This window comes from Lithobates pipiens, unplaced genomic scaffold (genome assembly GCF_037356315.1).
Source record: "Lithobates pipiens isolate NorthernLeopardFrog02 unplaced genomic scaffold, aLitPip1_a1.2 Scaffold_13, whole genome shotgun sequence".
Classification (NCBI taxonomy): Eukaryota; Metazoa; Chordata; class Amphibia; order Anura; family Ranidae; genus Lithobates; species Lithobates pipiens.
In genome coordinates, this window is record NW_027507718.1 from 72,976,918 (window position 1) to 73,003,147 (window position 26,230).

Sequence of the window (26,230 nt, forward strand, 5' to 3'; positions counted from 1 at the left end):
TAATCGGTCATCCTCCTGTTCAAAATATGCCTGACTGGGTACTCTGGACATAGCGTGGCGTCCGACCGGAAGTGAAACTGTGTAGCTTCATCTGGATGTAATGAGCTGCCTGAGCCACCTAACAAGGTCTCAGGGCCACCTTATCTCTATGCAAGATTAAAAAAAAAAAAAAAGGATTCTTTACAAGAAACAGCAGCTAACGTAGAGGCAAGCCTGATGGAGGTAATGGCAACCAAAAGACAACTTTGCTGGTGAGATCCAATGGGATATCCTAGATTAGTTCAAAGGGAGGTCTTTGAAGAACCAAAATTACCAGATTTAAATCCCAGGGAGACACTGGTAGTCAAAGTGAAAGATTAACATGACCCAAAAACTTTATAAATATATTTACAATAGGGTGTTAAGCCAAGTGCCTTTGGGACAGAATGGATAGGGCAAAAACCTATTCCTTTAGCACACTAGAAGCCAGATGCTGATCTAGACCAGACTGAGGGAACACCAGGATTTTAATGCATATATAATTTTGTATTAGTGTGTGCATTGTAAATAAATTTGGCACAATTGCACTTATTAGCTTGTTTTCAGCTAAATTTTCGTAGTGCACCTTTGCATGTTCTTTACATCATAGGCTTGCTTATTATTCTTTCTTTGCCTGACATGAGGCCCTGCTTGTTTGGAAGATGCCAAGGCTTTTTCACCAGGAGTCATGGTATGTCTGTGTACCAAGTTCTCCTGAGCCAATTTGGGGTCATGAGAATAACTAGAACGTGCCCCCCCCCCCTTTCTTGTGAAGTAGTTGAGTGAGCACCATCACTGGAGGAAGAGTACATACCAGACTGAGTGGGGTCCAGGAAACGCAAAAGGTAAAAATTCCTCTGCATGCATCTCACCCTACCCTATATCCTTCTTGAAGGGGTTAGGAAGATCAGGGTCTCACTCCTGAATAGATTCAGGTGGTGGAGAGGCATAAGAACGCTTTTGGAAAACAAAACCACAGAAATTCCCAGCTCAACTTATCGACCAGCCTGCAACCAACCAAATTAGCCTAACAGTATGCGTTAAAAACAAGGGTTTCGTTTTCACACATTTCCAAATACATACGTAAGCTACAGAGCTTCGTCAAGGCACCCCAGTATTTTCTGTAGTCCCAACTATAACATTTTGAGAGCCTCCACAGTGCAAGCACTTGCATTATAATGGATAGGCAGAGGGCAGGTGAGAATGGAGGGAGTCCAACCCTCCCTAAAGACACAGGGGAGCACTGGACCCTTTTGACCCAAGGAGACCGCAGGCTCCAGAAGTGTAGCTGGCTAGCGAAGACCTGTCCTAGGTTGTTAATGTGACTTACATGCATATACAGTTAGACCTGCTAATAACCTTAATACAGTTTATATGCTCACATGTGAGAGATAAAAGCAGAGTTATTTACTGTGACTTTTTATACGAATGTCATATAACAGTTGTATATTGTGTTCACAGAAGCAAACGAGAAACATATGCCTTTTAAGATTCATTCTATGACAGTAAAGGTAAGCTTAAAGACACAGTAGAATTGAAACCAGAAAACACAGAGTTAAACCTTTGTGACTCTCAGTAGTTTTAGCCAATCACAGTCAATCTCACACTGAGCAAGAGTCTTGGCCAATCACAGACAGCCTTACACCTATTATTTTGTTTAGATTATTTTGTTTTAATTACCCAGCACATTTCTAGATCTAATTACTTTAGAGAGAGGGGACCTGAACAGATTACAGATCCAGCCAGAGTTCAGTTTTATGGAAGCAAGTGGCCAAAATAGGTATTTAATACAGTTATATGTGTTACTACTGTTAAATAATGTGATTAGAACTGTATACTGAACTAGTTATGCGTTCACTTGTAGTTCCACCAAACATCATCAAACAGACACTATAGCAAACAATAAACATCATAGCAAGCGTTCAAACAAGCAAAACTATTCCTTAAAGGGATTGTAAAGTTACATTTTATTTTTTTTAAATAACAAACATGTTATACTTACCTCCACTGTGCAGCTCATTTTGCTGCTCTTCTGGGGTCCCTCGGCGGCTGTCTCTGCTTCCTCCCGCAGGTACTTCTCACGTTCATGCGAGCTCCCTCGCATGGTGAGAAGCATCCGCGGGCGCGCTCCCGTGATACAGCCGGCGGCTATAGCCGCTCGCTGTATCACACGGCCCCGCCTCCCGTCAGTGGATGTGATTGACAGCAGCGTGAGCCAATGGCTGCGCTGCTTTCCATCCATCCACTCCAGCCAATCAGCGGCCAGGCTGAGTGGTGAAGAAGGACGGCAGGGGCGAGCGCGGGATTTTCGAGGGGTGAGGCAAGTAAAACGGGGGGGCTCGGTGCGCAGATAGTGTCAGATGTTTTTTCACCTTAATGCATAGAATGCATTAAGGTGAAAAAACATTTACCTTTACAACCCCTTTAAGCCTCAGATATACCTCTCAGAGATCACAAAGTGTCTAAAGTATTTAAAGTGAAAGTACAGATACTGAAGAGAGAAATATATCTACCATTTTATGTAGAATGACAAGATTGAACAGTATAACCGCCATTTGTTATACTTTATTCAACACATGTTTGTACGTGCACTGCCTGCTGCTAAATTGTCAGTGTTTACATGAAGAAAAGCTGAAGTTAATAAAGATGATATCATAGAGGTTTGGTGTGCACTTTAAACCTACTGCTTCCATAGAACGGTGCTGGAGGAATTATAAAGTAAGAGATAGTCCTGTTTGGACTAAAAGGTCAGAAATTAAAATTCTTCTAATGCCACAGCGCATAAGGCACTTCATAGTGCTGTGTCTGCCACAAGGACGACAGACCATTTCCTACAGAAATCAGACATAGCTGCAGTAAAATTTACCCTAGTCACATAGGTCATCTGTTGCAAGGCAGAGCGGGAGCTAGAATTAGAGGAAGGGCACAGTGTCAGTATAAAACCTTGCTCTGGCACAGATGCACAGCTACTACTCTGAGCGTTTAGCTAGTTTTCCTTGATTCCATCTATAGCCCGAGTGCTTTTAGGCCCTTTTTCTCAGCTCCTCTATGGCTTGTCTCCGCTATTGTTAAATAAGGGAAGCTCCTGTGGGATATTCATAAAAAGGCATGTTGAATGAGAGGGTATTTGCAGGTCTTTGGAAAGAGCCACTATAACCCAAGAGCTGACTGATGTTCTAATTCTTTGGAGAAGCAGGAATCGAGGAGCAGACATGCTTCTTGCTGTATAGGTCAAGTGTACTGGGCTCCCGAATAGCAGTGTGTGTAGCAGGCATTTTGTTAACATTAGCCATTAAAATATATTTGTCATTAGCTTCTCTGTTTTAAAACCAGAGATCCAGCAGCTCGGATTCCTTTCCCCTCTCCTTCTTTTACAATACACAAACTGTTAACTGATGCAAAGACACACAGACCTTTCCTTTCCTTTACCCAATCCACAATTTAGGTCTAGAAACCCTAATAAAACTGTCACTCTCACAAGCTGAGCAATCCAGAGAACAGATATTGGTTGTAAATAGCTTGGTTGGAGGGAATGGCCAATACACATCTCTGCAGACAGGTTAGCAGTTATAACTCTGAAACGTCAGCAGGTTTCATAACTCATGAAATAATAGCAGCACAGCCAGAATATGGACATATTTACCGCCCTTAGTTAATTTATAGTGTTTTGAGTTCCAAACACCACTGCCCTAGGAGGATTCAAAGAAGAGAACCAGCCCAGTTCATCTCCTAGGCGAACTGGGCAACTGAAACCTCCCATATCTATATTAATTTTGACGCTACATTTAAGCTGGACAATAATCTTCATGTTAGCAGGTTGTACCAGGTAGGTACTCAGAGATTTGAGTACCTATAGAAAATGGTCTCTGGGACATAGTCATAACCATAGTGACATCCCAGAAATCCCTCTTAGACCTTTATTTGGTCAGATGGCCCCTGTCAACACCCATTTGATCCCAAAGAAAAAAAGGAATACCAGCAGAGTTTAGCTCTCATTAACATCAAACCAAGGAACACCTAACAGGAGTTGTGAGAGCCACTGTACCATGTTTTCTTATTCCCTGGACTCTGATAAAACCAGGATTTGCAAGTATTCTTTCTTTTCAACACCTTTTTTATCCCTGTTGTTTTAGTGTCCCTTTGGTTCTTTGTAAAACCTTTTTTCTGTAAATATTTTATTTGCACCATTTCTGACCTTTTCATTTTCAAACCCTATTTTGAACAGTGTTAACATTCTCTCCAACGCTTTTCATGCAAAACTAAAAAGAATCCCTGTCTCTTGAAGAGTGCTACTGTATAGCATAAATCTTCTGAACATATCGCCTGTGTTGACAGTGTGTGTTACAGAAGTTTATTCTCAAATCATAGTTGGTATTGCTAAGATTGGGAGTTTCCTCCTTCTCTGTAAAAAGGGGGTGATGGCTGCTTAAAGGGTTAATTGCTTAATTTATGTAGTCCAGTGGCAATCACGCTCAGGCTGCTTGCACCTAGATTGAGTCCTGCAAGCTGGAAAATCTTTGTGCAGGATGCAGCTGTGCGAGATTGTCCAGTCCTTTGCCACAAGTTGGTGAGAAGGGCAGGGATCTGATACTGTGTTTCATCACACTTGAATCCTCATAGTCAGCCACCTTTGATTTTTAGGAGTGTCCTCCCAATTGGCTGCCAAGTCTGAACACTGCATCATGGAAGGAGGTTACATTCTTCAAATATATTAATGGTAAAAAGGTCAGGTCTGAGCATGTAGGTTCTTTACAAAATAATCTGGAGTGGGTGACTGGGGACAAAGAGAGGGCACATTTATTAAAGTACTTTCTTCAGTTCTGTGTATACAAAGGAGCATGGGGGAGCTCAAAAAGATCCACAATGGCTCAAAAGTGATATAGTCCAGAAATATTTGAAAGAAATGGAGAATTCCCCATGGGGCTTTTTAGTAGCAAGTAGAAGTCAAAAAGTTCATAAAAATCAAAAATTCTATTTTCAAAGACAATTGGACATGAATTAAATACGAAAGTTAAAATATAAGCTCTGGTGTACACAATGCGAGACAGCTTGGACTGGGAAGGAAAATCAATCAATTGATAGCATGTGGTATGGTTTTTGAAAAATAAACATGAGAGAATGTTTCCCCACAATGTTATTGGTTATAATAATACCATCCAATGTTAAGAAAATCCTAACTTATACATGCTGCTAAAAAGCCCCATGGGGAATTATGCATTTCTTTCAAATATTTGTATCGGGGTGTGCAGCCCTATCAGACTCCCATATATGTGTCATTATATGTTATAGTTTGGTCCAGAAATATTTAGACAGCATAAAGGTGGATAAAGCACAGAGTCCTGACCTCAACCCGATAGAACAGCTTTGGGATGAATTAGAGCAGAGACTGAGCCAGGCCTCCTCGTCCACATCAGTGTCTGACCTCACAAATGCGCTTCTGGATGAATGGTCAAATATTCCCATTATGTAATAGTTGTAGCTGTTATAGTTGCAAAGGGTGTGCCAACTCAATATTGAACCCTATGGACTAAGACACCATTAAAGGTCATGTGTGTGTAAAGGCAGGTGTCCCAATACTTTTGACAATATAATGTATGCAAACTTACTGACATATAATACTAATTGGAGTGAGCATTTTGAGGCCTTGGCGAAAACTGCATTAAAATTTCCTATATCACAGCCATGTGACACAAAAAGCATGATTTTTTTTCTGGCCATATTCACCATAAAATACACAACAGCCATTATTTGGCAATAAACGATTCGTCTAAAAAAAAAAAAAAAATGATATTTCTTTTTTTTAAATATGCAGCTGTTGTGGGGAGACATTAGTTGGCATGTGGCCAGCTCTATTATGGGAAGAGGCATCCAGGCAGATGGATTATTTCCAGAGGGATGAAATAATCTGGAGTAGTAATCTGTTTTATGAAGAGGAAAATTAATTGAGAGTTTAGAGTGATAGTTATTGTGGCAATTAACCTTTTCACTTCCTAAGCAACAAATAAATAGGGAGTGTGCATTGGTTGGGAAATTAACAAGTATAGCTATTTTATTTTACACTGGGGAGTTTAGAGATATAGATTTTCAGTTTAAATAGAAATCCCCTGTCTGCTTCGGATGCCCCCATGACCCCTCCACTTTTTGCTGATGAAGTCTGCTACTGCGGCATGACGCACAAATTTAGTTCAATTAAAAGAGAACCATTTTACCACTCCACTTGGAGTCTCACTACTGATTAAAATGGGATAAGCCTCAAATAAGCAAACGGGGTTTCATAAAAAATGTATTTACTATAATATGCTAGAATCAAATTTATAGTACTGTAAAGAAACTCACAAGCAGATGTTTACTAAGGAATTCAGAGAAGAGAATTTCCAGTTTAAATAGAAATAACCTCGACTTCTGCAGGTATGTGGACCACAGCCCGCAACAGTAAGACCCTAGTTTATACTCAAGTAAATCTACTCAGAAATATTAGTGCTATATTAGTACTATGAGAACAGCTTTGAGTGAGAGTGGCCTGCCATAATAGACTTTGTGATACCTGTACCATCAGCAGATTTTCTAGGATAGCATTTCCTTGCCTTGCATGATGTACAGCACATGTCAAACACAAGGCCCAGGGGCCGAAATTTCATGTGGCCCTCGCATCTCTCCTGCAGCTGCGGCAAACCCCTTGTTGTTGCCCTCATCTCCTCGTCTCAGCAGTCAGAAGCAGAGAGGATAAGAAAACTCCTCGACCAGATCCTGTGCTTCTCTATGCAGCCACAGAGAGGCTCAAATCCCCCCCCCCCTCTTTCCTAGCAGTCAGTGGCAGAGAGGAAGACAGAACTCCTCCTACAGATCCTGTGCCTCTCTGTTCAGTGGCAGCACTCCCTCCTCTCCGCCTCCCATAGTCTCAACATTCAGTAGACTTCAGTGTTCCTCTGGTCCTCCTCCAGACCCTGAGCCATCTGCTTTCTAGCTCCACCCCAAGCTTCTTTCCAGCAGCAGCACAAGGTAAGTGGTACCCGTGATGTAAGGAAGGGTGGCAGACTCCTGACTTCTGATGTGGTGGGTGGTCTCTTTATATCTGATGTAAGGGGGCTGCTCTGGACATCTAGTCTTATGGATACAACTGGCCCTTCAAGGACAACCATAATGCTGATGCACCCCCCAATGAAATTGAGTTTGGCACTCCTGATGTAAAGTATACTTTCCAAGAGGGATAGTAGACCTTATGAGAGATGGATTTTCTTTGCTTTCGGAATTTGGGAATAATGGAATTGAGTGGGCCCTTATTGCATAGGGCCTGGGATTTAGTAGGCATGCCGTTAAAGCCAGCAACCATAAAGTAGGTGTAAAACTAGTCCTTGGGACAACAGAACTGGGCATTCTGGAAGAGCCCATGGAGAGTCTGCCAAAAGTCTGATGAGGTTCGAGTACCACATCTGCTTGGGCCACCTTGGTGCAATGAAAATTACCTGAATACGGAAAGGAAACTCATCCCAGTGTCTCACCAGAACATCCACAGTTATGGCTAGTTGGAAACAAATGTGCTCAGTTTGTTGCTGAAATTGGAATCTAGTAGGTTCACTTTCAGCATTCCACACCTGTGACAGAGGTCTTTAACCCCTTAATACCAGTAACTTTCACCCCTTTCCTGACCAGGTCAATTTTCAGCTTTGAATGACAATTACTCGGTCATGCAACACTGTAATCATTTGACATTTTTATAATTTTTTCCCCACACAAATTGAAATGTGCACCGCAGAATGGAAAGTTTCACTCAAGCCAGAATCTGGTCAGCTTTTATTCCAGCTGCAATTCTGATTCCTTCCTGAAGGTTAATAGCATTGTCCAACTAAATCCAGGTCAGGTGATCTTGCGGTCAAGAGGTTCAGCTATGAAGGGATAACTGAATCACCCAGAGTTCCAATATGTTGATTGGAAACAAGCTATCTCCAGGCAGCCAAGTCCGCTGGACCATAAGGGTGCCCAGGATTTCTTACCAGCCTATAAACCTGGCATCCATTGTGAGAATCTGCCAAACAAATAAATTAAGAATTTCCCTGACTCCAGGACTGGATCTGTGAGCTACAGTGCCTTGCGAAAGTATTCGGCCCCCTTGAACTTTTCAACCTTTTGCCACATTTCAGGCTTCAAACAAAGCTATAAAATTTAAATTTTTTGTGAAGAATCACCAACAAGTGGAACACAATTGTGAAGTGGAACGAAATCTATTGGATAATTTAAACTTTTTTAGCAAATAAAAAACTGAAAAGTGGTGCGTGCAAAATTATTCGGCCCCTTTACTTTCAGTGCAGCAAACTCACTCCAGAAGTTCAGCGAGGATCTCTGAATGATCCAATGTTGTCCTAAATTACTGATGGTGATAAATAGAATCCACCTGTGTGTAATCAAGTCTCTGTATAAATGCACCTGCTCTGTGATAGTCTCAGGATTCTGTTGAAAGTGCAGAGAGAATCATGAAGACCAAGGAACACACCAGGCAGGTCCGTAATACTGTTGTGGAGAAGTTTAAAGTCGGATTTTGATACAAAAAGATTTCCCAAGCTTTAAACATCCCAAGGAGCACTGTGCAAGTGATCATTTTGAAATGGAAGGAGTATCAGACCACTGCAAATCTACCAAGACCTGGCCGTCCCTCTAAACTTTCAGCTCAGACAAGGAGAAGACTGATCAGAGATGCAGCCAAGAGGCCCATGATCACTCTGGATGAACTGCAGAGAACTACAGCGGAGGTGGGAGAGTCTGTCCATAGGACAACAATCAGTCGTACACTGCACAAATCTGGCCTTTATGGAAGAGTGGCAAGAAGAAAGCCATTTCTCAAAGATATCCATAAAAAGTCTCGTCTAAAGTTTGCCACAAGCCACCTGGGAGACACACCAAACATGTGGAAGAAGGTGCTCTGGTCAGATGAAAACAAAATCGAACTTTTTGCCCACAATGCAAAATGATATGTTTGGCGTAAAAGCAACACAGCTCATCACCCTCAACACACCATCTCCACTGTCAAACATGGTGGTGGCAGCATCATGGTTTGGGCCTGCTTTTCTTCAGCAGGGACAGGGAAGATGGTTAAAATTGAGGGGAAAATGGATGCAGCCAAATACTGGACCATTCTGGATGAAAACCTGTTGGAGCCTACAAAAGACCTGAAACTGGGACGGAGATTTATCTTCCAACAAGACAATGATCCCAAATATACAGCAAAATCTACAAAGGAATGGTTCACAAATAAACGTATCCAGGTGTTAGAATGGCCAAGTCAAAGTCCAGACCTGAATCCAATCGAGAATCTGTGGAAAGAGCTGAAAACTGCTGTTCACAAACGCTCTCCACCCAACCATCCAGTGGCAAGAATTTCAGTCTCTCGATGTGCAAAACTGATAGAGACATACCCCAAGCGACTTGCAGCTGTAATCGCAGCAAAAGGTGGCTTTACAAAGTATTAACGCAAGGGGGCCGAATAATTTTGCACGCCCCACTTTTCATTTTTTTTATTGGTTAAAAAAGTTTCAAAAATCCAATAGATTTCATTCCACTTTACAATTGTGTCCCACTTGTTGGTGATTCTTCACAAAAAATATAAATGTTATATCTTTATGTTTGAAGCCTGAAATGTGGAAAAAGGTTGAAAAGTTCAAGGGGGCCGAATACTTTCGCAAGTCAACCTGGTCCTGGGTGTCCGGCAAATCGATAAATGCAGAGACCTTTCTTGTCTAGTGCTGCAAGAATGTTGAGTTGCAATGGTTAGGAGTGGAACTGGGCATTCTGAAATGCCTCTAAGAAAGTTACCAGCTCCTGGATGGCACAGTCCAATCATAGAAGCAGAGACTTGTGGAAAAAAAATAGGATTTTTAAAACAGCTTACCTGTAAAATCCTTTTCTTGGAGTACATCATAGGACACAAAGTCTCAAGTAATTACTTGGTGGTTATGGGCCTACCTTCAGGTGTTGACACTGGTATAACCAATACAGGAAGTTGACTCCCCTATATAACCCCTCCTCCTTCCAGGAGCACTCAGTTTTTGTAGCCAAGCGATATAAGTAAATATACTATCACCCCATAAAACAGAGGGTCGGGAGCTCTGTGTCCCAAGATGTACTCCAAGGTAAGCTGTTTTAAAAATCCTATTTTCTTTATCGTACATCATAGGACACAGAGTCTCAAGTAATTACTTGGTGGGATGTCCCAGAGCAATGCTACTTGAGGGGAGGGAGACACAACCCGTAGGGTAACCCCCAGACCTGAGGACTTATACTGCTACCTGCAGCACACTGCACCCGAAGGCGATATCCTCATTCCATCTTGCATGCACTTGATACAATTTTGCAAATGTATGTACTGAAGGCCAAGTCGCGGCCTTGCAGATTTGAGACTGGGAGGCCTGGTGATGCACTGCCCAAGAAGCACCAACCGCTCTGGTAGAGTGCGCCTTAACTTGAAAAGGGGGAATCTTTCCCTTTAAATCATAAGTTTGAATTATAACTTGCCAAATGCACTTAGCAACAGTGGATTTTGACGCTGCCTGTCACTTCTTAGGACCCTCTGGCAGAAGAAATAAGACATCAGTCTTACGAATCGGAGCAGTTTTCTTAAATACATTTTCACTGCTCTCACTACATCAAGACAATGTAGTGACCTTTCTTCCCTGGAACAAGGTCTTGGGGAAAAAACCCTGGCAGGACAATATCTTCATTCAGATGAAAGCGTGAAACCACTTTTGGCAAAAAACCTGGATGAAGGCGTAACACCACTCTGTCCTCATGAATAATCAAATATGACTCCTTACAAGAAAGAGCAGCCAATTCTGAAATCCTCCTTGCTGAGGATATAGCAAACGAAAATATCAGTTTGCTAGTCAGAAGCACTAAGGGAACATGCTACAACGGTTCGAATGGCTGTTTTTGTAACACTGACAAAACTAAATTTAAGTCCCAAGGGCTTAAGAGTGATTTAACTGGCGGATTAATCTGCAGCCCTCCTTGCATGAAACCCTGGACTAAAGAATGCAAGGCAAGCAGTCTTTGAAATAAAAATTGATAAGGCTGAGACTTGGCCCTTAATAGTACTCAGGGCCAACTTCATCTCTACGCTTAATTGTAGAAAGGTAAGAATTCTGCCTATGACATATCTCTGAGGGTACCAACCCTTGGACTCACACCAGGAAACACAAGCTTTCCAGGCTCTATAATATATAGCTCTAGAAGCTGGCTTCCTAGCATTAATCAAAGTAGAGATAACTGACCTGGAAAGACCACGTTTATTCAGAATGTGGGTCTCAATAGCCAAGCCGTTAGATTTGGCGTTCGTAAAGTAGAATGGAATATCGGCCCCTGAGATAGCAGGTCTGGCCTTAGTGGGAAGAGCCCTGGACCCTCCACTGCCATCCTTACGATCTCTGCATACCATGACCTTCTGGGCCATGCTGGTGCTACCAGTATTAACGATTTTCTTTCCAGCTTGATCCTGCAAAGAACTTGAGGTAGCAACTGAATCTGGGAAAAGTGCATAGATCAGTAAAAACTTACGGGGTCGCCAACGCATCTGTTCCGTATGCGAGTGGGTCCCCTGTCCTGGATGCAAAGTTGACTAGCTTAGTGTTGAATCTGGACGCTAGAAGGTCTATGTCCGGAGTCCCCCATCTTTGGCAAACAGCCTGAAACACCTTGGGGGGAAGAGACCATTCTCCTGGGAATAACTGCTGGCGACTTAGATAGTCCACCTGCCAATTCTCTACTCCCGGAATGAAAACTGCCAATAGGCATGGGACATTCTCTTCTGTCCAAGTTAGAATCTGGTTCACCTCTCTCTGAGCTGAGACACTCTTGGTGACCCCTTGTGATTGATATATGCCTCAGCCGTGGCATCGTCGGACTGGATCCTGGCAGGACAATTCTTTAACCTGGGAGGTCCAGGTTTCTAGAGCCAGATACACAACATCAAGGATGTTGATGGGCAAGGCTCTTACTCCCCAGCCTGAAAGGCTGGCATCTGTCGTTACTACCTTCCAGATAATTGATCTGAAGGACTTTCCCTTCAGGAGGTTCCAAGATAGTAACCACCAACTGAGGCTTTGGGACACTCATGGGGACAGCCACATTGGCAAGTCCATAGCTTGAATCGTTTTGTTCCAAGCAGACAGAATACTGCTTTCAGTTTCGAATGGAATTGAGCATAGGGAACTGCTTTGAATGAAGCCAACATCTTCCCTAACAACCTCATGCAAAGGCGAATTGAAGGATTTCTCTTCGACCTGATCATCCTCACCAGCTCCTGTATTGGGCTGATCCTTGCAGGAGGCAAGAACATCCCTTTTCTGGGCTGTGTCTATGATCAGACCCAGATACTCCAGCCTTCTTAGTGGCTTTAAGGAGGATTTCTTTAGGTTGAGAACCCAACCCAAACCTTCCAGGTAACTGCTTGTGATGGCTACGCCTTGCTTCAAGCAAGCCACTGACTGGTCTATTAACAATAGATCGTCTAAGTAAGCCAAGACAGTTATGCCCTGTGCTCTTAACCTGACTAGAGGTGGGGCTAATACCTTAGTGAATACCCGAGGTGCTGTAGCAAGCCCGAAGGGCAAGACTATTAACTGAAAATGCTTCTTGATGTCGATGGACGCCAGAAGTTTTTCTCCTTGCAGGATGGAAACGACTGACTTGATTGACTCCATGCAAATGGAGTGGATTTTCAGGAACCAATTTAGATTACGTAGATCTAGACTTGGTCTGATATCCCCATTTGGCTTTGGCACCGTAATTAGGTTTGAGTAAAACCTCAAACCTTGCTCTTGTTTGGGAATCTGTCTGATCACCCCTTGGGCCAATAATGCTTGCAACAGGGATTGCCTTTTCCCTGGATCCTTGGGAACGTTTGATCTCAGGAAACGAGATGGTGGAAACTCTCAAAGCTCTAGCTTGTATCCTAGAGACACTGTGGAAAGAGTACATTTGTCCTGAATCTTCCTTTGCCAGACTTCTGAGTACATCAGAAGTCTTCCCCCCCACCTTGGTGAGGTGAGATGCCTCTTCATAAGGAGGTCTTGTATTCTGCTTTGCAGACTTGTAGCCCCAGGTCTTCCTTTATGCCTGGTCTGATGGCAGAGGCCAAACAGTTTAAATGAAAGACGGTTATATTTTCTTTTGACTGGCAAAAGAGTACTATTCCCGCTGGAAATTGTTTGAATGTATTTATCCAAACTATCGTCAAATAATTGTTCTCCCTTAAAGGGGAAACTAGTTAGAAGGTTCTTACAAGGCGCCTCAGCTGACCAAAGGGTCCTTCATAGATGTACAAGTACAAACGCAAGACCTGATGCCTGGTGAATAGAATCCTTCATAGCATCTACAGCAAAGCATAATGCTTTAGGTAGCTCGGCCAGTTCCTGTGCTTGTTGTGCAGGAAGCTCATCTGGGAGCATCTGTAAGCTGGTCCTTTAAGGACTGACAGATGCCTATAGCTGCAATTGCAGGCTGAGCAACAGTCCCTGCTAAGGAAAAAAGGATTTGAACAGACCTTCCAACTTCTTATCTGTTGGATCTTTAAGTATAAGCGCATTGTCAACTGGGTAAAAGTAAAAAAAAAAAAAAATATATATATATATATATATATATATATATATATACACATATATATATATATATACATATACATATATATACATATACATATATATATTTTTTTTTTTTCACATTGGAAATCGCAGCGTCAACTGCTGGAACTTTCCATCTTTTAGTGAATCTTTCTTCCATAGGATAGAGCTTTGCAAGTCTCTTTGGAAGGGAAAAAATGCTTATCCGGATGATCCCATTCAGTATAAATAAGCTTTTTGAGTAATGCGTGGACGGGAAACGCATGCAAAGGCTGTAAAGGCTTCAAAGAACTTAAGGAAGAGACCAGCCCTTCAGCTAACTCTGTTATGAGTAGCATGCAAGTAGAGCGAACCATCTTTGCAAGCCTCTGTACTTAAGATTGTAAAGTAGGGATCCTTGGGAACTTCAAGTATTGTTTCCTCCGCAGAGAAATAATCACGTCTTTCCTCCCGATCATCTGAGGGCAATACCCCATCCTGTCCCCATAATTCTCTTGGAAACTCCAATGACTGTAAAGAGTCTAAGGTGGGGAGGGGGATCTAGGACGCTTCCTATACACTGGATGGAGGATGCAATTAAAGCCGCTAATTTTCCTTCTAAGCCTTGCAAGGCAGAGGAAAATGCATCTTCAGTCACCTCTACAGGGGCTGAAGTGCGTGAAGCAGTTGCACCACCGCTAGCTTCCAATGACTCACCCTTGCTTGCCATGTCTAAACTCTCCGAAGAGGAAGACAGTATGGAGGCATAACCGGGATTCCCAGCGCCTGGGGGGGTGACACCTTAGGTACCTTCATGGTAGGTCTTGAAGATATAGTGCAAAGCACAAGCAGAGGTACACACAAAATAACAGTTCTTTGCTACTAAGTAACAATAGGTTTCCTGTCTGGAAATGCCCGTTTACACCCTTACGTGCCCAGCGCTCTGGTGTCTCTTAGTGTGACAGACTGCCTCTCTTCAGTTAAAAAGTCTTTCTGAAATGAGAGTGTCTGTGATATAAAGCCTCAGGTGGAACCTGATTGGCATCCTCAGCGCTTCCCCTCAGCTATGTGGCGAGTGCTGTGTGTGTGGACGTTACATCCATACACAGCGCCACGTGACCTTGCGGACATGCCCCTCTGCGTTCTCAGGCCCGGCTAGGGACCCGAATGGCCAACACAAGGTAAGGTGAACGTACTATACACCTCTACAAGGGGGAAGGGGGGAGGGGGGGGGGGTTCTGTCAGCAGATTTATAGTTTTTTAAAACCACAGAAGCATAGGGCATTTCCCAATGTTACCAAGTGGAAATGCTGGGTTGTAATTAAACCATGCAGCTAAAGCAGCTGCGTCAACCAATCAGCCACCGCCCATATAGAAGTTTATACACAACTCTGTGTAGCAACTGCTATATTTTTTACCAAATCCCACAAGATCTATTTAAGTAAGAACCCCCTCTGCCGCTGGGACCACACATGTTCTGAGACAGAGCTGCACTAAGACACAAAAATAGGTAGTGTAAGTTACTCCAAAGCTTCTTCCCTTACCTTGTCCTTGCTGCAGGATACTGCTGATTTAACAGACAGATCCAACTTCCACCCATCACGGTGGGCTGCATTTAAACACGCTCAAAGACTGGGGCCCTTTTAAAAGGGGTTCCGCTACTTTGGGCCTTGTATAGCACCCCTCAGGACAACTTTAGGAAATGTAGCAAGACCAAAAACCGTCCTGGTTCCTAGGGTCCAGCTCTCAAAGAGAAGCATTACAGGCAAAACCTCATTCTTGCATTGAGGTCCAGGTACCATCCTATGGCCTCAGTGGTGAGGATGGATCTGATTGTGGAGGTTTCTTTAAATCCAGCATGGATCCCTCCTGGAGCTCCGCAGAGCACATCTTCACTCGTGACCAACACCTTAGACACTGGCGAAAAACGGAGTGCTCCTGGAAGGAGGAGGGGTTATATAGGGGAGTCAACTTCCTGTATTGGTTATACCAGTGTCAACACCTGAAGGTAGGCCCATAACCACCAAGTAATTACTTGAGACTCTGTGTCCTATGATGTAGGATAAAGAAAAAGAAGACCTGACTTCCTGTATAGTTTGCTGGATATTTCAGTCCAAATGGTCACAAAAGGCTAAAAGGCATCCTAGATGCTTCCTGCATAGAGTATATTTGTACAAAATGTTTGGGAAAGAGAAAACAAAAGAAAGCTTGTCTGGAATTAACCTCTCACATAAAAAACAGGTTGTAGTGAGTGTACTGGGAAGGTTTTGATAAGTTTAGTACTGTTAAGAGATCCCACAGTGGTAACCTTAGATAATTCAGTCACAGATCTAGACATATACATTCTGGGTCAATAATGAGGTTCAACAGACTGATAGATGGAATTGGGCTGGGCATTCGTGCAAAAGAGAGTGGTGCTGTATAAAAACAGAGGGCATGTGACAGGTGTTAAAAACAGTCACAGCCCTGTACCAGAGATTGTCTGCAACACAATGAAGAGTCCCAAGCACTGTTTTCCAAGCATTAACCCTTAACTGGGGAAGTAATAGGGGAATGGAAGACATACCAGTTCTGTGGAAAGGAGAATAAGCCCCAATAGTTTACTGCAGTCTTGGTCTGGAATATGACCTGTAACAGCAAACATAGCAAATACATACTAGAGAGTGCAAATGCAGGACCCAGGGAAGCACATCACATCCCAGACAGTCTCCTCACCTCAGGTGGGCATACTTTCCAGAGAGTCTTTAGGGACTTACAGAATTACGTCAATGGGTGAATCACAACTCTAGATATGTAAAGCATTCTAAGAGTAGCACAGTACACTATAGGGTCCATTTATTGAAAAAAATGATATGTAATTTGTAATATGTATGAAATGTCAGTTTACCTAAAGAGGAGTTTAATCCTGCCACCTATCATTTTTCATTCTTCTTAACCTTTTACCTGATGGTGAGATGGCCGCAGCTGAGATACTCACCCCCACATTGAAACCAACATTGTTTTGCTGGGATCCTCTTCTCTGCAGCTGCTGCTGGGTCCCACAGCGCCATGTTCCTCTGTGACGTCAACGGGATGAAATATTTTGAGTTTTGTTGAGATATTCACCCTGCAATGTTTTTTTTATGAATAGACCCCTGTGTCTCTGGAGAGTGTAGAACCTAGTGCCTGAATAACAGGCAGTCAGGCCCAGCATCTTTATCGTGGCATGTTCCAGCTCTGACCTCTAGGTCTATGCAAAGGATCAGCCGATCTGAAAAACCACAAAAGGAGCTCTCATGGCTCTGGAGTTATTTAAGAGTCTCGAGTGAAGAAAGAAAATCTTGATGTAAACTAAAAAAACGTCTAGCAAAAAGGGTCTGCTTTTCTCTGAGAAGAAAAGACATCCATTCTTCTAAGACACTAGCAAGAAACTGAAGCATGATGGAGCGGGAGGGGCTATATTTGGCTAACATCTTTTTTGTTTGCCAGTGTCCAGTCTCCTGTATGCATCAATATAACACATTTGTCCCAGAATTCCTTCAAATTCTGTGTCCCTTAACCACTTGAGTTCCAGGGCAATTTTTTCATACGTTAGAATCTGCATTGCTTGCTAGAAAATTACTTAAAACCCCCAAACAGTTGTATTTGTTAAAGTAGAGGACCTGTGGAATAAAATAGTATTTGCATTTTTTATGTTGCACAATATTTTCACAACTGTTTATTAAAATGCATATTTTAATAAAAATAAACTAATAGGAATTTCAATGCATACAAATAAAATACAATACCAAAGTTTGGTAAAATATCAAAGATTGGGTTGTGTTAAGTAAAAAGACAACAGGCATTTCAAGCCTTAAAATTGCATGGATCTGAAATGGTGAAAGACTACAGCAGCCAAAATAGTCCATAGACGACACACCTTTATAGATTATCAATTTACAGTTGACAGCAAGTGATGAACCTAAAATTACTGCTCTCAATCTCATCTTTGTGGTGATACCTTATATGTGTGGAGCAATCGCTGATTACACACACGTACGTGGTCCATGAATACATTTGCATGTCTGTGCAGGGTGACTGGGTTGGGGTGACTGGGTTGCTTTTAACAAGCCCCCTATGTGATACCAAGGGTGGGTCCTCTTTATAGAGAGATCAGAGGTCTATTGGTCCCCTCTGCCTTCAGCTTCTACAGATGCCAAGGAGCTGAAACCAGAAGTGACAAAATGCTTGTTCTGCTTATGCCTTCATTCATTGCCGAGGAGATTGAAGAATGGCTGTTCCCAGAGCTCCTCCCACTTGCCATCCTGAAGCACATTACAGTGCCCCATAGCTCTCTGGAGAAACGGGAGAGCTTGGGAACCAACGCAATCATCGTCAGGGGGAACCCAATTCTCAGTACCTTAAAAGTGATTGGGTGGCTCTAAAGTTGCCCAGATCATTTTTACAGAGAAGCCAATTGCTATTTTTTAAAAAAGGCACCAAGATCATGGCTGTAGCATTGAGCTTGTTTTAACTACTTGAAGTCCCCTCTATTTATATACAGTGACAGCAAGTGGTAATATATTAGTAGGAAATATAAGTAAGGGAGTTATTTACAAAGCTGATTATTTTGATATCATGGCTTAAAAGCCTAGTCAAATAGGGTTTACAAAGTGGAGTTACCCTTTAACTGTAGTTTTATTGCTTAAAGTCATGTTTCTAGACTGGCAGTACTGTGCTTCAGAACTGTGTAAATTTTGCAACTACAGAGACAAATCTTTTGACAATTAAAAATGATCCTATTTATGTATTTCTACTATACATTTAGCCATTTTCCAGGAGTTCAGCTAAACTTCAAGCAAGCAGCTAAATATATGTCAAATAAATACTGTAAATTAACTGTTTAACCTGCTAACGAATCTGTAAATCTGTGCAGCCAATTTTGTAATGCAAGCACTCCTGCCAACATATTAGGACCCTCAATCTCTACAACAGAAATACAGCTTGGTCAATAACTTTGGACAAAACACACACCCAGCCAACTACATTGCCTATGAGGGAGTAGTACACACTAATGAAGTCATCTCTGTCCACTTTCCCATCAGTCCATATTCATGAAGCAGAGTCTCACATAATTGGCTAATAGTCAGTAATGTCATTTTGAAAACCCTCAGTCAAGCTGTGCCACTTATTTCTTGTAATTGTTATCCATTGATACTCAACATTGGTCAAAGTTTTCCCCCAATACACATGCTTATTTCCCTTAAATGCACATGCCTATGTTTAATACAGAGACCAACTGTGTCTCACTGTTATCTTGGGTGAACAAGTTATCAGGGGAAAAATTTCAGACTGGCTAATAACCTTTTCCCTTGGCAGCACAGACACGTATGCTTCTGATAGTTTGGTTATGTGTGACAGCTCACTGATCATAGTATTAAATAAGGAATGTATTTATTTTCAATTTTCAAATTCTTTAAAATTAACAACATGTAGGAAGAACAAACGACATGATTATAATTTGAGGAAATAATCACTAGGAAGAGGATCAGGAAATTACCACTGAGGCTTTCTGGATTAAATATTATCATAATTGTAAAATTGTGTTGAATGAAATCCAGCCCAGCACTATAATAAGTATACTCTTTGATTGTAGGAAATATGAACCTCTTGGTGCTTAGTGTCTTGATGTTTTTTAACCAGAGAGCCCTGGGACTTGTCTTCCTTGTTATTTATGTCTGGGTATTGTTCATTAAAATGAATTAACCCCCTATAGGAAATAAGCCATCTGCTTCTACGTTCTCCCACCAGAGCCTAGTGGAAAGCTGCCAACTCATTTTCTGCAAACCACACTTCACAGACTGGCAAAGCATCAAATTAGGCGTTAAAGGGGTAGTCTAAATTCTAAAAGCATAGATAATGCTGAGTATAAAAAAAAACAAAAAAAAACCTTTGCAGTACAATAAGATGCATGTAAATTGAAAAGGCTGGTCTCTTACCCAAGTCAATAAGTTAATAACTGCGGTGTTGTAATTTGTATGAAATAACATAATATAACGGCCACCCAAAGGCTAAAGATAAAATTATGGTTTTAGTAAAAACTGAAATAAGACTGGAGCCGCTAGGTTGTGTACACCTGATTGGATGCTTTGGTAACATCCACTTTTTTTCAGTGTAGTTCAAATTAGTGATATTCTGGGTTGATTTTGACATATAGGTATGTTTAAAATGTGGTTTTGGAACACTTTTCATTCCAAAGTGTACATCTTGGACCTGGTCAGAGGTATGTTTTAAACGGCTGCCATGCTAATTCTATCCATTAAGGGAAAATTCACCAAATAAAATGCATGTAATAAAAAGCTATCTCAGTTAATGCATCCTCTTTTAATTCATTATAGCTTTCCTAATAAATTAATCCCCAGTTGTTTTTTTTTCAGTTTAAATCATAATATATATTGTGGCAAGCCTACGGCTCCATACAATTTATCAAACAAGGTTTACATAGACACTACAACATTTAGAAAATATTTGTGCACATTGACTCTTTTGCCTGGTGCAGAAAGGGAAATACAAACTTCTACAAACCTTTGAAATTTAAGTGCTAACAAAAAAATGCTTTATTATTAATATACACCGTATTGATGATGCTGACAAAAAGTTTGTGAAAAGGGAAGCAGTAAAATGGTGATCATACTTTGATGTTTTTTTTTTTTTTAATATACAGCAAACTTACCTGCTGGAACCAAGGAAAGATTCTGCCCTTAGGATAATAATGACTGCTGACAATACTAAGAAGAGTGTCCAGCACCATACAAATCCAAGCTTGGGTGGGAAGGATTTCAGGTCCAATCTGCAGGTAAACAGAAACTCATTCATCCTTGAACAGTCTATATATTTAGAAATGCATGCAAGCTAACGCAGCCCTTTGACTGAGCCAAACTTACATGCACATTACTATCTGCTCTATGATCTACAGTATATAATTCAAAGTTTCTACTTCACCTTTAGAGCCGGTTCACACAGGGGCGACTCAGATCCGACTTCAGGTCGCCCCTAGTCGCCTCAGGTCGGACAACATTTAAAAATCAATGAAAGTGAATGAGAGCCGTCTTAATGCACGCTACTGAAGTCGCTCCGACTTCAGAAAAGGTTCCTGTACTACTTCAATCCGACTTGTAGGCGACTGGTACCCATTGATTTCAATGGAGGTTGCCTCCAAGTCGGATCTCCGTCTATACGGAGGCGACTCTGACAGAATTATCAGCTCTCAAGAGGGAACTCCACGCCAAATTTATGAAAAAGATTTGGCGTGGGTTCCCCCTCCGAGAGCATACCAGGCCCTTAGGTCTGGTATGGATTCTAAGGGGAACCCCCTACGTCAAAAAAATGGCGTGGGGTCCCCCCCCAGATCCATACCAGACCCTTATCCGAGCACGCTACCCAGCTGGCCAGGAAAGGGGGTGGGGACGAGCGAGCGCCCCACCCCTCCTGAGCTGTACCAGGTCGCGTGCCCTCAACATGGGGGGTGCCTTGGGAAAGGGGGGGCCACGTGGCCCCCCCACCCCAATGCACCTTGTCCCCATGTTGATGAGGAGAAGTCGACAACCCTGGCTGTTGGTTGTCGGGGTCTGCGGGCGGGGGGCTTATCGGAATCCGGGAGCCCCCTTTAACAAGGGGGCCCCCGAATACCGCCCCCCACCCTATGTGAATGAGTATGGGGTACAATGTACCCCTACCCATTCACCTGTGGAAAAAAGTAAAAATAAAACACAACGCACAACAGTTAAAATAGTTTATTGCACAGCTCCGGGGGTCTTCTGTCTTTGGGGGTCTTCTCGCCGGACTCCTCCGTTAGCTTCTGCTAGCTCTTTTGCTAGCGGAGGAGCCCGGCTTTCTTCTTTGTCGCCGCCGCCCTCTTCTTCCAACTTCGGGGGTCTTGTCCCCCTCTTCGGTTCTTCTTGCCGGGCCACCGCTTCTTCTTCCAGCTCTTTTACTAGTGGTGGCCCGGTCTTCTGTCGCCGCCATCGCCGCCTTCCGCTCTTCTTCTTCTGGAGATGTTGACTCAACGCTCTCTCCGGCCGCAATGCCAGGGATGCGGTGCGCGGCGTCTTTTGGCGGGGTCAACGGTTGATGTCACATGGTGACCCCTCCATCTTACGATGTCACAGTCCCAGCATCCTCCGGGACTGTGACATCGTAAGGGGGCGGTCACCATGTGACATCATCCGGTGACCTCGCCCCTTGTCCCTATATAAGTGGCCGCGCACTGCGTCCCTGGCATTGCGGCCGGAGAGAGCGTCGAGTCAACATCTCCAGAAGAAGAAGAACGAAAGGCGGCAGCGGCGACAGAAGACCGGGCCACCGCTAGTAAAAGAGCTGGAAGAAGAAGCGGTGGCCCGGCAAGAAGAACCGAAGAGGGGGACAAGACCCCCGAAGTCTGAAGAAGAGGGCGGCGGCGACGAAGAAGAAAGCCGGGCTCCTCCGCTAGCAAAAGAGCTAGCAGAAGATAGCGGAGGAGTCCGGCGAGAAGACCCCCGAAGACAGAAGACCCCCGGATCTGTGCAATAAACTATTTTAACCCTTGTGTTTTGTGTTTATTTTTACTTTTTTCCACAGGTGAATGGGTAGGGGTACATTGTACCCCATACTCATTTACATAGGGTGGGGGGCCGGTATCCGGGGGCCCCCTTATTAAAGGGGGCTCCCGGATTCCGATAAGCCCCACACCCGCAGACCCCGACAACCAACGGCCAGGGTTGTCGGGAAGAGGCCCTTGTCCTCATCAACATGGGGACAAGGCACCCCCCATGTTTAGGGCACGCGGCCTGGTACGGCTCAGGAGGGGGGGGCGCTCGCTCGTCCCCACCCCCTTTCCTGGCCGGCCGGGTAGCGTGCTCGGATAAGGGTCTGGTATGGATCTGGGGGGGATCCCACGCCGTTTTTTTCGGCGTAGGGGGTTCCCCTTAGAATCCATACCTAAGGGCCTGGTATGCTCTCGGAGGGGGAACCCACGCCAATTTTCTCTCATTCTCTGATTGGCCACGGCAAAAGTCGCCTGGCCTGGGGCGACTTCAAAGTCGTGTTGTAAGTCGCCCCAGGTCGTGTCTAAGTCGTGTTCAAGTCGTCTCCAAGTTGCCTCACAAAGTCGTCCTGGAAGTCGTGTCGCCTCCCTGTGTGAACCGGCTCTTACTGTGCAAAACGAAACATTTCCACTCAACTAAACCATTCCACAGTGCTATTCAACCTTGTCATCAAGTAGTGGTGTGTGAATGCTGCATCCAGAGTTATCAGGGGACTCAATATAATACTGTAGGATCATGACTTTGGAGAAGATATAGCCTTATTGTCCCATACTCCTTGCCGTGCGCAGGAGATTGAACTTTAGTATACCTTTGTAAGAGAAATAAAACCAAACGTCAGCCAAAAGAAGGGGAAAAAAGATGATAACCCTTCATAAATAAGAATAAATGAAGGTTAATGGTCTATCTTTCAGATACTTTTAATGAAGATTAAAGATTACGACATTAAAATGTGTCTCAGCAAAGCAAAAACAGCATCCACACCATACTACCTATGCACCAGAGTGTCAGCACCGCTATATGGTTCCGGTTAACAGTTGACAGAAGGTGACCTGGACAAAAAGGTATCCTTTTATATATTAAGCCTGGGAAGAGCTCCTGCAACTTCAGGATCTTAAATGGAAAAATTGTTATGCAAGATCAACAAGACGTGCCAAAGTGTATAAATAATCCAACTAGCAATTTTGCACTTCTAGAGATTTTAGAAAGAAAGCACAGTAGATACTGCCGTAAAATAATAATGATATTCTGTAGGGGTGGTCATACAGCACTTTAAACATATTACACAGTTGGTTAGATTGAAAAAAGATACCACTCCATCCAGTTCAACCTGTGTGTGTGTACATTTCAGTAGTAAACTGCATATCCCTGTATGTTGTGATCGTTCAGATGCCCATCTAATCATTCTTTTAAACCATTGCGTTCCCTGCTGACACCACTGCCTGTGGAAAAGAATTACACATCCTTACTGCTCTGACAGTAAAGAACCCTCTACGCTGATTACGGCTAAACCGATTCTCTTCCAATTTCAGCGAATGGCTGCATGTTTTTTTAAACTCCCTTTCACTGAAAAGTTTTTTCCCCTATGCTACAGTGACCACTAATGTATTTGTATATCACTATAATGTCCCCTCTCAAATGTCTCCTCTCCAGAGAGAATAAGTTCAAGGGTAACTCCACTTTCATGGGGGAACAAAAAAATAACAAATAAAGAAAAATAATATATTGCATATAATTGCAACACTAATCATATTGTAATTGAATGTTATTAACCACTTCAGCCCTGGGAGAATTTACCCCCTTCCTGACTGTTCCATTTTTTGCGATACGGCACTGTGTCGCTTTAACTGACAATTGCACAGTCGTGTTTTACTTTTTGCTATAATAAATATTCCAATAAAAATTTTTTTTTTTTTTCTGAGAATGCATTGCAATATGGCTTACCTGGGGTTGTGCCGTACACAGAGTGTGTACTGACCATTCCCCAGAAACAATGTCCTGCTTGTGTGATTGGCTCACCAATTTTCCCAGAAATCTGCACTAAGATACACGTCAGATTTCAGGCAACCCCTGCAACAAAAATTTAGTTTTTAGAGAGATAATTTCAATAGGAACCCATCTAAAGGGATGCAGGCCCAGCAGATTTCCTTATTAGTGCCATACTGTTGCCACACCTGACAGTTAATTATGAAACCACTCCTATTAGACCCACTCAGAATAGAGGCAGAGACAAACACATGTGGATTTCTTCAGAATAACAAAAGGTAGAAATCTACCACAAAGTTTATTATACTCCTTGTAATGTACATAGATCACCCAGAGGGGAATGTTTTTTTCTCAACAAAAGTGGAGTTACACTTTCAATGTTTGTAGTTTTTTCCCCCATAACTGATGTCCTCCAGTCCCTTTGTTAGCTTTGTTTACGTTTTCTGAACTCTTTCCAGTTCCAGCACATCCTTCTTGAGGACTGGTGCCCAGAACTGGACGACGTACTCAAGATACGGACAGATTAGAGTCTTGTAGAGTGGGTAGAATTATTGTTTTATCTCTGGAGTAAATCCTGCTTTTATTGCATGCTAATATTCTGATGGCTTTGCTTGCAGCAACTGAGCATTGCTGAGCCTATCATCTACTAGGACCCCCAGATCTTTCTCCATCCTGGATTCCCCCCAGAGGTTCTCCCCTAGCGAGTAACTTGCGTTCGCATTTTTGGCACCCAAATGCATTACCTTACATTTTTCAACATTAACCCTCATTTGCCATGTAGTTGCACACCCTATTTTTTTTTTTTTAGGTCACAGACCTCAGTTTGTAACATAAACTTTTGTGGGGACTGTATCAAATGCCTTTGCAAAATCCAGACCACATCTACAGGCCTCCCTTTAGCTAGATGGCAGCTCACTTCTTCACAGAATGCTAATATTAACACTAGGTGCATAGTTATATGATTATCCAAAGTCAAGAAAAAGTGGAAGACCTTTTTGCCACACTTATCAAAAGTAGAGGCTTTCATGACTTATGTCAGAGATCTTAAAAGCATTTTGTTTGAATCTAAATTGATAAACCTGGTATTGCCTAATTAAAGCTGTAGATTTTAATGTAATGGTTCCATGGGTATTTTTAGCTCTAAACTCTGTATAAATAAACTTCTTCACAAATTGTGTCTGCCTATGGATGCTCCTTCATACCAAATGTTTCTAGATTAAATAGAAAAAAATAGAAAAATCTGCTTTTTTGGTCGGGAATTTACGCCTCGTCCGCAAATGCCAATTTACATATTGTGCAGAACGAAAACACGAGAATAAGTTTTCGCACATTTGCACAAAAATGCACGAGTGTGTGTAACAATGCGGGAAAGCATATACACGTAAATACGCGCAAATACATACAAAATAAACATATGAAAAAAGTAGATGCTCATACAGGAGTATCGTGTGCAATAGGCCTTTTTGCACAATGAATATTATAGGATCACAATTTTCTAAACAGAGACAGACCCCTATTGCAGGACTTGCTCCTGCAAACTGAACCTACGTAAGCAAAAATTATGATATGTGTTGCTCAGTTTAAACTGAGTTAAGTGTCAGTGTAGAAAATAAAGGTTTATGAGGCCAAAGGTGGGGAAGACTTTGGATCGGAGGCATTCTCTTTAGGGTTGTATACATTCATTAGTATTTTTCAGGATGCTTAGTTCCTCTGGAAGCTGTTATTTGATGATCTAACATAATTCATCATCAAAATATGTGCGGATGTACTAAATACCTAGGTTCACACATATGCTGGTCAGGGAATACATGCTAATTACACATGTTCCCACATATGTGTGAACCAAAGGCTCGCCCACACCAGATGTTAACAGTACTTCCGACTCTGGAAACAACAGGAAAGTGTTCCCAATAAAACAGATAGAACAAAAAGAATCAATAAAAACATAGACACACACAAACACACGCACCTCTGGGGCACCTTCGGTTTCTGATGGAAGACTACTTTCATATTTGAAGACAGTAACAGCTAGGCCAGTGAGAGCTAGGAGTGCATTCCCCTTTACTACAGGGCTGTCTCTGTAAAAAGAGAGAGAGTTGAAAAGTT

At 42.6% G+C, this 26,230-nt stretch overlaps 1 protein-coding gene across 2 annotated transcripts in view; it reads right to left on the reverse strand.

The window, feature by feature from the left end:
* The window catches only part of FOCAD (focadhesin), a 346,212-nt gene that overhangs the window by 64,819 nt on the left and 255,163 nt on the right, over positions 1 to 26,230 (reverse strand). For both annotated transcript variants that reach the window (XM_077475201.1, XM_077475202.1), the window contains exons 25-26: positions 26,094 to 26,202; positions 20,293 to 20,409 (exon numbers count right to left, since the gene is read on the reverse strand). In XM_077475201.1, the coding sequence (XP_077331327.1) occupies positions 20,293 to 20,409; positions 26,094 to 26,202 (226 nt within the window). The remainder of the gene's footprint in view (positions 1 to 20,292; positions 20,410 to 26,093; positions 26,203 to 26,230) is intronic.